The sequence below is a fragment of the Haematobia irritans genome, chromosome 4, assembly GCF_050003625.1.
Source record: "Haematobia irritans isolate KBUSLIRL chromosome 4, ASM5000362v1, whole genome shotgun sequence".
NCBI classification, from domain to species: domain Eukaryota; kingdom Metazoa; phylum Arthropoda; class Insecta; order Diptera; family Muscidae; genus Haematobia; species Haematobia irritans.
In genome coordinates this window covers 55,291,344-55,304,692 of record NC_134400.1, presented here as the reverse complement: position 1 = coordinate 55,304,692, position 13,349 = coordinate 55,291,344, and the positions used below count along the sequence as shown (strand labels likewise).

The 13,349-nt window shown below is 36.5% G+C and overlaps 1 protein-coding gene across 6 annotated transcripts in view; it reads left to right on the top strand.

Annotated features, from left to right (window-relative positions):
* Positions 1 to 13,349, top strand: part of Pka-C3 (Protein kinase, cAMP-dependent, catalytic subunit 3) — a 172,177-nt gene that overhangs the window by 141,003 nt on the left and 17,825 nt on the right. For all 6 annotated transcript variants that reach the window (XM_075303393.1, XM_075303392.1, XM_075303391.1 and 3 more), the window contains one exon: positions 6,760 to 6,837. In XM_075303393.1, the coding sequence (XP_075159508.1) occupies positions 6,760 to 6,837 (78 nt within the window). The remainder of the gene's footprint in view (positions 1 to 6,759; positions 6,838 to 13,349) is intronic.

Here is a 13,349-nt window from a genome sequence, read left to right as displayed (position 1 = left end):
TTTTCGTGGCCATTTAATAAAAATAATTTTATAAAAACATTGAGCAGGTATACACGATTTTCATTTTGCGCGTGAAGAGTCGATGCGCTTGGACGGAGGATTATCGAGGTGTAAAGACTAAAAGTTGACGGCCCATTTGTCACAGATATTACTGTCAATCATACCAATGTAGAAATCATTTTAGGACGAATGAATTTCCTTGCAAAACTTAAATTAAATGGTCTTAGCGTATTATCGAATATAAAGAAAAAGAAAAATAGTTTGGATTTTATGGATGGTGAATCTCCTCCTACGATACTATCAGAATTTTTAAAGGGTTTTCATAAGCCACGTTTAGGTGCCATGAAGACCGCAAATTGAGTAAACGACTTTTTGTCAATAAACGTCTCGAACTTTTGTAATCTTCATACTCACTAAATTGACTTTTGCTTTTGTTGCAAATCGATTTTAGATCTAAGGTACCCAGTAAAAAAATAATTGTAAATTTGGAAGCAGTAAAATTATAGCGTCCACACTGTAGGCACTACTTTTCCTCACAACATTTGCAGTGCAGAATAAATATTTAAGTACAAATAACGTACTTAAAATATATAAATAATGGTGGTGCTGAAATTAGCGCAGCTGAGTTGCACTAGGGTAAGCGGGTGCTTCATCTCTCGCTTACAACTTTGCACTTCTATAAAGTAGAGTTGTTTGTGTATTTTATCACGAATTCTTACGAACTACTCACAAAAAAATAAAATATGAATTTGTACATAAATATGTACATTTTTAAAAATGTATGGCTCTTCCATAGAATAGATGTACGTTTACGTAATATATTTTTTTGTAAATACATATTATTAAATTACGATATTTTTAATAATGTGCATGGATACCTTCATAAAATTAATGAAACTTTACATAACATGTCCGAAAATACTGGTTTTCTCTTAGCATGAGAGAGCCACAATATATATATATAGATTTATCACTGAGTGATGTTCGATTCAATTTTTAGCTCAATAAGAAGATCTGAGATAATGAATGATTTTCTTTTAAATCCTGACAATTAATTAAGAAGTCGAATATCCCTTTTCAACTATCGCAAAAATCGAAATTCGACAATGTTAATAAAAAGGGGAAACTTCGTCGATTAAAAATTTTTCGTTTCTGAGGAAAAAATTATTTTTGTATGCAGATTTAACAGTGATCACAACTTGGAACCATTGGTACGTAGCTGAGTCTATATTAAGTCGTTGAATGTTTTTTGAAGAAGGAAACGAAAAACCAGAAAGCTAATTGCCCCGTTTTATGCGATTCACAAGATGTGATCTGTTCCATCGTTGTGCCTCCATAGTGACAAATGTGCCACCGATTTCAATTGATGACATCTTGTTACCTCTTTTTTGCATTATTGTGCCAACTTTTGAAATGTTGTGTCACTTTAGAAATTATCAATAGTTCGTTCCCACTGGACGAAGAAAAAATTCTCTGTTGAGTCGACAGACTTCGTCGACGAGAATAATGTGGTAGTCGTTTTTAGATATAGAGACAACCTAGAGTAATTTACCTGTTGGGCCCAGTGATGCCAACAACTCGTCCCAAAAAAAAACATCAAAACATCATCACCCATAAAATAGCTAAAAACAAAGATTTAGGAGCAAAATAAAAGTTTTATTCAAACAAAAACATAAAAAAAGGCTTTAATTAATTTTAGTTACATGAACAATACTTTTTAAATCTCTAGTCATCTAGTTTCCAGTTTCAACGTAGATTAATTTTTAAGATATAACAAGAAACAATATTTTTGTTCGTGACTACATTTTAAGCTCTAGACGTTCCGATTAAATTTGCTAACAAATTTTTCTTGACAGAAAATTTTCCTATTCTCCAAGCGAATTTAAATCCTTATTACTTGCTCATGTATAATTTTTATAATTACTACTAGTTGTACACACAAAGAAAATTTCATTGAAATCCAGCCGACGAAAAATTTTCATTGATATAACGAAACAATTTCATTAATAGAATGAAAATATTCGTTAATAGTACGAAACGTTACGTTGATTTACAGAAAATTCGTTATAATAACGAAAAATTTCGTTGTATTAACGAATTTGTTTCATTGGCTGACTTTTAAAGACACATTTCGTTAATATAACGAAACTTTTTATACTAGTGTAGACATTACTTATCGGTAATGAATAAAGTGAATTTAACTAAACATAAAGGGTGATACGGTCAATATTTGGTCAAGGCAAATCGCGTGTAAATCGGTGAAATCGTTTATTTAAAAAATCTAATTAAATTTCATTTTCAAGTTCAATTAGTATAAAATTCAGGAAAAATATTCAGTTAGGCTTTCGCTTTTCCAAATCCGAATTGCCGGGCCTCACGCTTGACACCTGCCATCAGATTTTGTACAGCCACCTTGTCCACCTTCTTCGCAGAAAGCCAGTTTGCCTTGAACTGCTGCTCGTCCTTAGCAGTTTTTTGGGTCTTCTTTAGGTTCCGCTTGACAATAGCCCAGTATTTCTCAATTGGGCGGAGCTCTGGCGTGTTGGGAGGGTTCTTGTCCTTGGGAACCACCTGCACGTTGTTGGCGGCGTACCACTCCATGGCCTTTTTACCGTAATGGCAAGATGCCAAATCCGTCCAAAACAGTACGGAACAACCGTGTTTCTTCAGGAAAGGCAGCAGACGTTTATTCAAACACTCTTTCACGTAAATTTCTTGGTTGACAGTCCCGGAAGCTATGAAAATGCTGCTTTTCAAGCCACAGGTACAGATGGCTTGCCAAACCAGATATTTCTTTGCGAACTTTGACAGTTTTATGTGCTTGAAAATATCTGCTACCTTTCCCCTTCCTTTTGCCGTATAAAACTCCTGTCCCGGAAGCTGCTTGTAGTCGGCTTTGACGTAGGTTTCGTCGTCCATTACCACACAGTCAAACTTCGTCAGCATCGTCGTGTACAGCCTCCGGGATCGCGCTTTGGCCGTCGTATTTTGTTTATCATCGCGATTTGGAGTCACTACCTTCTTGTAAGTCGATAGTCCGGCTCGTTTTTTGGCTTGATGCACGGTTGTACACGATACACCCAGCTTATTTGCGGCATCTCGGAGAGAGAGGTTAGGGTTTCGCTTGAAACTACCGGCAACTCTCTTTGTCGTCTCAGCGGCTTCCAGTTTTCGATTTCCCTCCGATCCAGACTTCGTGGCTGTCGACAAACGTTCCCCAAACACTTTAATTACATTTGTAACGGTTGATTTGGCAACTTTTAGCGATTTTGCCAGCTTTGCGTGCGAGTAGCTCGGATATTCGCGATGCGCGAGCAAAATTTCGATACGCTGCTCTTCTTGCTTGGACGGCATTTTGACAACTGAAGAGTGAATTCCAAAATCAAAATAGGAGCAACATTCTACACACACACACACCTTCAAAATGAGGGGTGTTCAGGGTTTTTAAATGCAAAATTGAAAGAAATACGTCAAGTTTATAGTGACCAAATTTTGACCGTATCACCCTTTAATAAGATCACCCCCAAAAATAACATTTTGCTCTTAAAACCTGTTTGAGGTGATCATATTCCTTCTCTGGGTGATAGTAGTGAGATTAGGAAATGCTTGTTTACATTACAACTTATGAAAATCGTCAACTCATAACTACGTCACTTTGAAAAATCGTTAAATCGTCATAAAAATGTTAAACGGAAAAACTTGAGTCAAACATTTTCAAAAAATCGTCAACTCATAACTACGTTGCTTATAATCATCGTCAAATCGTCACAGGCCAAGTTTACCATCAAAAATCATCAAAATTTCGAAAAATCATCAGAGTTGGCACCGCTGGTTGAGCCTAAATGAAAACGTGAGAAAAATTAACATCGAGAGCGTTAATAAACTCTTAACATCATAGGTGTATCACAATGGACTGAATAGTCTAAGTGAGCCTGAATCTTAATCAGGCTACCACTTTAACCTAACCTAACCTAACATCATAGGTGTCACTAAAATTGAAAGTAGAGGTGTGCACGTGAGTAATAGTATACTCGAAAAATATCGTGACTCACGAAAAATATCGTGATTCACGAAAAATATTGTGACTCACGAATAGTTTAATGAGTAATTTACCTTAGCGACGCCTCTGAAATCATGAGCATTATTCAAATCGAGAGCGTTACTACACTCTTAACATCCCAGGTATAACTAAAATTGTAAATGAGTTTAACTCTTAAACGTTTTATGTTGGTGAGCAGGATTATTTTCGTGAGCGTAATTCTTTACTCACGCACACTCACGAAGATATTAGTTTCGTGACTCACGTACGAAATTTGTTTTATTAATCACGCTCACGCAAACTCACGCCGTTGCCATGAGTCTCGACAATTTCGTGTCACGTGCACACCTCTAATTGAAAGCGAATTCGACTCGTAAGCGTTATTATGTTCGTGAGCGGTATTATTTTCGTGAGCATATTTTTAACCAATTTCTAAGGTTACTCGAGCCCACTCACGAAGAGATTATTTTCGTGACTCATGCTCACACATGACATTTGGTTGGTTAATCAAGCTCACACACACACTCATAACGTTAGCATCAGCTCGACTCAAGACTGACGCTTGAAAATGTTTGTAAGTCCAGACAATTTCGTGCCAGGTTAACACCTCTAATCCAAATCTGAATCAAGTTATTATTAAACGTTAAGTTATTTTTATACCCACCACTAGAGGTGTGCGCGTGACTGAAATTTAACTCACACTCACGCACATTCACGAAGCAAAATGTTTATTCACGCGCGCTCACGCACGGTTCGTGTGGTAGCCAATCCCACTCACGCACAATCACGAAATGAAAGTCAGTATTCACGCACGCTCACACACGGTTCATGACAATTCACGTGATTCACGAGACTCACGACATTTTCCAAGCGGAAATCAGCAGAGGTAACAAAATTCAAAAATAAAATATAGTTCAAGAGATAAATTAATTTCAGTTAACATACGAGTATGGATTAAATCTTGAGTTTTTTTCGTGAGCATGATTTTGCAGAAATTTTATTCACGAACCGACTTTATTTCTCACGCACGCTCACGCACGACATATTTATTTTAGTCCCATTCACGCACATTCACGAGAGTTGCTTTGGATTTTGTTCACGACTCACGTGATTCACGCGTGAATAACGCGTGTCACGAGAATATCGTGTCACGCGCACACCTCTACCCACCACCATAGAATGGTGACGGGGGTATAATAAGTTTGTCATTCTGTTTGTAACACATCGAAATATCGAAAGTATATATATTCTTGATCAGGGAGAAATTCTAAGACGATATAACCATAACCCCTATATAGACCGATCTCCCGATTTTACTTCTTGGGTTTATAGAAACCGTAGTTTTTATCCAATTTGCCTGAAATTGGAAATCTGGAGATATTTTCGAACCATAAATAGGTGTGCCAAAAATTGTGAGTATCGGGTCATGTTTTGGTATAGCCCCCATATAGACCGATCTCCCGATTTTACTTCTTGGGCTTCTAGAATCCGCAGTTTTTATTCAATTTACCTGAAATTCGAAATCTAGAGGTATTTTAGAACCATAAAGAGATGTGCCAAAAATGGTGAGCATCGGTCCATGTTTTGGTATGGTCCCCATATAAACCAACCTCCCGATTTGGGGTCTTGGTCTTATAGAAACCGTAGTTTTTATCCAATTTGCCTGAAATTGGAAATCTAGAGATATTTTCGGGCCATAAAGAGGTGTGCTGAAAACAGTGAGTATCAGTCCATATTTTAGTGTAGCCCCCATAAGAACGATCTCCCGATTTAACACCTTGGGTTTGTAGAAGCCGTAGTTTTTATCCGATTTGCCTGAAATTGTAAATATTCTGGTATTTTAGGCTCACAAAAACGTGTATCGGATTAAGTTTTTATCGGTCAATTTGATAATGCCTCCATATATACCGATTTCACTTCTTGAGGGTATAGAAGGCGCACTGATCATGAAAATTGCTTGTAATTGCTTCAATGTAAAATTTCCACATTTTACTTTTCGGGTGAAAATCTACAGATTTAAGATTTCAAATCAAGACGTTATTTAATAATTTTCTTGCACACTTACAAGAGATGTTAATGATTCCTCTAAAACTCAAACAAAAATGGTTCTTATAAATCGAGAATCTGATATAGTCTTCAAATCTTTAAATTTATCTGCAGGAAGTGTACTGGTTGAACTGCTCTGCTTGATCTGTCCTCAAACCCACCTGAAATTTCAAAGGAAACCCTAATATTTGATTCATGGGGGTGGGTATTTAAGATTCGGCCCGGCCGCACTTACTGCTGTATATACTTGTTTTAATTTCACTTCTATGGTGAAAATTTTAATGTATGAGACCTATATCTAAAACGCCAAACCGGCTCCTCGGGTAAATAAATCAGAAAGGCTGCTTGGTAATCACGGAATCAATCTTAAAATAATTCAAAATCTTTCCCCCAAGATTCGACTTTTTCCAGTGTAAAACAAATAAATTTAATAATTATTCATTGTTAATTCATCAATCAACTTGTTCATATGGATCTTATTAAGTTTGATCGTTGGTAAAATCTTTCACATGTCAGGTTGAAAAATTAATGATGGTTGCGGCAACCGAAAATAGAATAATATTTTCTTTTCCATTCCCGTCCTTAATTTCTTTTCTCACTTCTGCACACATACGTACACACACATACAACCACAATGAAATTAATTTTATTTCTGTTTCATTTTATCTTTTTAGAATGGGGCTGATGACGTGAAGAGGCATCGATGGTTTAAGGAACTGAATTGGGATGACGTCTACAATAAAAAGCTAAAGGTATGAAATTTAAAGCAAAACCAAAAAATCATCAATATTTATAAAAATGAAATACTTGTAGATTCTTTGTTTTTTATTTTCTTATTGGAATACTGTTTTGCAGTAAAAGCACACCCACTAAATGGAAAGCTAAACTTTATGTATAAATTTAAGACAATTAGCGTCAGTTATATTATTGTGCATAAAAACTTCCAGTATATTCATTTAATTGGTTTCTAGTTAATTTTTCCATCATTGCTTTTACATTGCGATGAAGAAACGTTACCAATTTAAACGACCATATTTTTATACGAAAATATGAAACGAAAAACGTCCTTTGTATGCTATTCTTAGCTGACATGTGCTGAGTTCGATCGTGTCATGTTGGAATATCCATGGCTTTAATAGTGTATTTGTAGGGACGTTTTCCGGATAAGATTCAACATGTATTTCGTTTCGAGCGGGGAGCGACAATCGGCCGTTACGGCGCACAGTGGTTCCAAACCTCTTTTTTTTTTTTGAAGTAATTGTGCAACTTTTGAACGGATAAAGATATCAAGATAATTTTTTCTGTGTGTGAAAGCTGCGGTGTTTTCCCTCTAAGTTTGCTAATTTGTCCCTGTCTGCCCGTGGACCCAGCTGACCTGTAGGCATTGAAAGTTGGTCACCTCGGGGGGTATGAAATTTTGATTTAGCTCTCAACTCCGCAATTTTGAACCGATTTCCATGATTTTTTCTTTGCTGGGTAGAACTTGACAAATCGGGGGCCATATAAAATATTGGAAAAATCCGGTGTTGCTGCAGAAGCCAGAGTTTTGCCTAAATGTTCTCGAAATTTTGCACGAGGAGTCTAATTAGTAGTACAGTCAAGTGTTCAAAATTTGGTGGAAATCGGTTCAGATTTAGATAGCTCCCACATATACATATATATTGTCCAATATACACTTACATGGCCACAGGAAACTAAATTTTCACTCTGAGACCACAGTTTTACTCCGATTTACTTGAAATTTTGCACAGGTAGAATAATTAACATTCTAGCTACGCAAGCCGAGTTTGGTTGAAATCGGTTCAAATCAAATTTTGCACAAGGAGTATATTTGATAATATCGTCAAGTGTGCTGAGTTTGATTTAAATTGGTTCAGATTTAGTTATAGCCCCCATACAAAAGTACATTTGCAGACATGCCTTATTTTACCCGAGTTAGTGACGTTTAGTACAAGCTTTTGGCGTATTTGGCTAAGCACGGGTCTAAATACAATACATCATTGGAAAGGTATTTGAGAGATCTTTATTCCCATGCAATTGAAAAGAACAAAAAAAAAATGCGAAAATTTGAAGTTTTTGGGGCACGGGCAATTTTTTAAAAAATTTCGATTTTTTTGGGAAGTAAAAATATGAATTGAAACCTTAATAACTTTTGAACTAATTGTGATATCATTACAATTTTTATTGATTTTTGCACGGAAAATTGTTTTAAGAAATACTGCTGAATATACCATTCCCGAAATTGGTATAAAAAATCCCCAAAGTGGGGACATATATAGAAAAAATTTTTTTTTTTGTAATTTGCATATTTCTCAGCTGCACCGAAAAAAAAATAAACTGTTTTATAGGAAGAATAAACTAACTCGTACGAAAATTGAACTAAATTTTGCTACACATTTTGAGATTTCCCCAAAGCGTTGTTAAAACCTGGAAAATTTAATGTCCTGTTGTACTTTTTAACTACAGTTCACGAAATTACAACTTCTTATAGAAGAAAATATTAACTAAAAGTTAAGAAGAAAATTATTAGCTCCAAATCATGCACATTTTAACCATACAGTAGTTCATTCTTACTATTTTTGGGAATCGTACGAAAATTTTCATTTGCTTTAGTTCATATTGAACTTATGTGTACGGTCATCGAACTTTATACTCACGTTTAGTTCATAAAATATTTGAGACATACTTAATTTTTTTAATTTCATTGGGCTGTGGAAAATTTCGCAAAAAGTAATAAAATTTAACTACTAACAAATAATTTTTCTACAATAAAAATAAGTTAAATTTAGCGTTAGTTTAACTACGGAAATTTTTTTCTGTGTGTTTACTGGCCAGGCAGAATCTTATGTACCCTCCACCATGGATTGCGTAGAAACTTCTACGAAAGAATGTCATCCACAATCGTATTACTTGGGTTGTGGTATCTTAAAACTTCTTAACATCGTTTTCTAAATTGTGAGTTAGTCCATATGTGGTATATATTAGACAATAAAGTTATGTCTAGGTAAGTCTACAAATAATTACGAATCGATATCGACTTTTTGCACGATATGTAGAGAGCCAGAATTGAAATATGTGGGGAATATATACAATTATGAACTTGGTATGGACCAATTTTTGTGTGATTGGGGATCGATTTATCTGAGGGCTATATATAACTATAGACGGATATGGACCTAGTTAGACATGGTTGTTAACGGCCATATACTACCACAATGTACCAAATTTCAACTGACTCGGATGAAATTTGCTCCTCCAAGAGGTTCCAAAACCAAATATCTGAATCGGTTTATATGGGGACTATATATGATTATGGATTGATATGGACCATCTTTGGCATGGTTGTTAAATATACTACCACCACGTACCAAATTTCAACCAGATCGATGAATTTTGCTTCTCCATAAGGCACCGGAGGCAGCGGTGCCAACTTTGACGATTTTTCGTCATTTTGACGATTTTTGATGGCGAATTTGACCTGTGACGATTTGACGACGATTTTAACCAACGTAGTTATGAGTTGACGATTTTTGAAAATGTTCAACTCAAGTGTTTCATTTTAAAAATTGTTATGACAATTTGACGATGTAATAAACTCAATTTAGTTAAATTAACTTTATTCATAATCGTTAAGCCAAGTTATGCTAAATAAATTGTAATAATAATAAAAATTATACATGATCAACTAAAAATGATTTAAATTCGTTTGAAGAATATAATAAAAGTGAATTAAAATGGCTTTTGCAATGCTTTTATTTTGAATAAAACGTTTATTTTCCTCCCAAATCGTTGTTTTCGACTATTTCATGGGTGACGATTTTTCGACGAATTTTATGTGGCGAGTTGACGAAAAATATTTTAAAAATTGACGATTTTAAACCCAAAACAGTTGGCACCACTGACCGGAGGTCAAATCTGGAGATCGGTTTATATGGGAGCTATATATATTTATGGACTGGTATGAACCAATTCCTGCATGATTGTTGGATACAATATACTTACATCACGTACCAAATTTCAACCGAATCAGATAAATTTTGCTCTTCCAAGGGGCTCCGGAGGTCAAATCTGGGGATCGGTTTATATGAGGCCTATATATAATTATGGACCTATTTCGACCAATTCTTGCATGGGTGTTTGAGGCCATATATTAACACCACGTATCAAATTTGAACTGAATCAGATGAATTTTGGTCTTCCAAGAGGCCCCGGAGGTCAAATCTGGTGATCGGTTTATATGGGGGCTATATATAATTATGGACCGATGTGGACCAATTTTTGCATGGTCATTACACCATGTACCAAATTTCAGCCCGTTTACTGTACTTACACCAAGTACCAAATTTCAGCCGGTTCGGATGAAATTTGCTTCTCTTATAGGCTTCGCAAGCCAAATCTGGGGATCGGTTTATATGGGGGCTATATATAATTATGGACCGATGTAGACCAATTTTTGCATGGTTGATAGTGACCATATACTAACACCATATACCAAATTTCAGCAGGATCGGATGAAATTTGCTTCTCTTAGAGGATTCGCAAGCCAAATCTGAAGGTCCGTTTATATGGGGGCTATACGTGAAAGGGGACCGTTCGGAAGTTAGCGTGATTTCAACAGACGGACGGACGGACATGCTCAGATCAACTCAGAATTTCACCACGACCCAGAATATATATTCTTTATGGGGTCTTAGAGCAATATTTCGATGTGTCACAAACGGAATGACAAAATTAAGGATTGGGGGTATCCTATGGTGGAGGGTATAAAAATGATTGGGAGATATCTATAAAAAAAATTTTACGACAGAAAGAATGTATGTGCCTTTTTTCAAAAAAAAATTGTCAAAATGCGATATTTTTTTTTTGAAAATTTAATTTGTGGACTTTACAACTTTTAATCTAAAGCACATAGGTACATATTTTTTATAGGGAATGCAGTTAAGAAGAAAAATTACGAATCCATTCAAAAACGAAACTTCTAGGTTCAAAATACTGACCCACTTTGTAAAACTTTTGCAAAAAAATAAATTGTTGGGCCCATATCTTGCGAACGGTGAAAGATAATTGCACACGCAATTACAAGTTCTACCCTGCAAAATCATCGAAATCGGTTCAAAATTGCGGAGTTGACAGGTAAAACAAAATTTCATACCCCCAGAGGTGACCGACTTTCAACGCTTACAGGTCAGCCCGTGATCCCCTAGGAAGCCACAAATTTGCGAACTTAGAGGAAAACACCGCAGCTTTTACACACAAATTATGCTGATATCTTTATCCGTTCAGAAGTTGCAGAATTATTTCCAAAAAAGCGATTTGGAACCACTGCGCGGCGGCCTATTACTATTGGCAGCGCTTCAGTTCTGGATTCTCATCGGAGAAAACCAAATTCTCAAAGCGACCACTTTTGTGCAAATAAATGTACTGCTTGGTTCTTTAGCGCCTAACTTTTGTTTTCATCGGTGATCTCTCTCCAATATCTGTTCATTTTGGAAAAATCGATTCAGTTTCAGGTATAAAGGGTGATACGGTCAAAATTTGGTCAATATAAACTTGACGTATTTCTTTAAATTTTGCATTTGAAAAAACCTGAACACCCCTCATTTTGAAGGTGTGTGTGTAGAATATTGCTCCTATTTTGATTTTGGAATTCACTCTTCAGTTGTCAAAATGCCGTCCAAGCAAGAAGAGCAGCGTATACAAATTTTGCTCGCGCATCGCGAAAATCCGAGCTACTCGCACGCAAAGCTGGCAAAATCGCTAAAAGTTGCCAAATCAACCGTTACAAATGTAATTAAAGTGTTTGGGGAACATTTGTCGACAGCCAGGAAGTCTGGATCGGGGGGAAATCGAAAACCGGAAGCCGCTGAGACGACAAAGAGAGTTGCCGGTAGTTTCAAGCGAAACCCTAACCTCTCTCTCCGAGATGCCGCAAATAAGCTGGGTGTATCGTCTACAACCGTGCATCGAGCCAAAAAACGAGCAGGACTATCGACTTACAAGAAGGTAGTGACTCCAAATCGCGATGATAAACAAATTACGACGGCCAAAGCGCGATCCCGGAGGCTGTACACAACGATGCTGACGAAGTTTGACTGCGTGGTAATGGACGACGAAACCTACGTCAAAGCCGACTACAAGCAGCTTCCTGGACAGGAGTTTTATACGGCAAAATGAAGGGGAAAGGTAGCAGATATTTTCAAGCACATAAAACTGTCAAAGTTCGCAAAGAAATATCTGGTTTGGCAAGCCATCTGTACCTGAGGCTTGAAAAGCAGCATTTTCATAGCTTCCGGGGCTGTCAACCAAGAAATTTACGTGAAAGAGTGTTTGAATAAACGTCTGTTGCCTTTCCTGAAGAAACACGGTTGTTCCGTACTGTTTTGGCCGGATTTGGCATCTTGCCATTACGGTAAAAAGGCCATGGAGTGGTACGCCGCCAACAACGTGCAGGTGTTTCCCAAGGACAAGAACCCTCCCAACACGCCAGAGCTCCGCCCAATTGAGAAATACTGGGCTATTGTCAAGCGGAACCTAAAGAAGATCAAAAAACTGCTAAGGACGAGCAGCAGTTCAAGGCAAACTGGCTTTCTGCGGCGAAGAAGGTGGACAAGGTGGCTGTACAAAATCTGATGGCAGGTGTCAAGCGTGAGGCCCGGCAATTCGGATTTGGAAAAGCGAAAGCCTAACTGAATATCTTTCCTGAATTTTATACTAATTGAACTTGAAAATAAAATTTAATTTGATTTTTTAAATAAACGATTTCAACGATTTACACGCGTTTTCCCTTGACCAAATTTTGACCGTATCACCCTTTAGCTGTCATATATATTTATGTCGGATTTGGTCGTAATTGAATTGAAAATATTGTGATCACAAAATTCTGCCCGCGACACATTATGTTTACATTGGAACCTATTAAAACATATTTTTCTATCTGTGCATATATCCCTACACACATTTCGAAATTTATTTTTTGATATTTCGCTAGAATGTCACTGCTTCCGATCACCAGGATGTTATCGCGTGGTGTGTTTCCCTTTCGAAACCAAATCGAATCACACGGTGTAGTACCCACCGTTTCCATCAAATACTAAATTAGAATTGCAAAAATATATATGAAGATAATTATATTTTATCCAATCCTGTCAAATCATGGAAGGAAAAGATTTAAAGCATTGGCTACGTAACATTTTGTCTTAATTGTTTCAAAAACGAAACCGCGGAAAGAAGCTAGTTTTTGACGCGGAAATCGAACATAGTAACC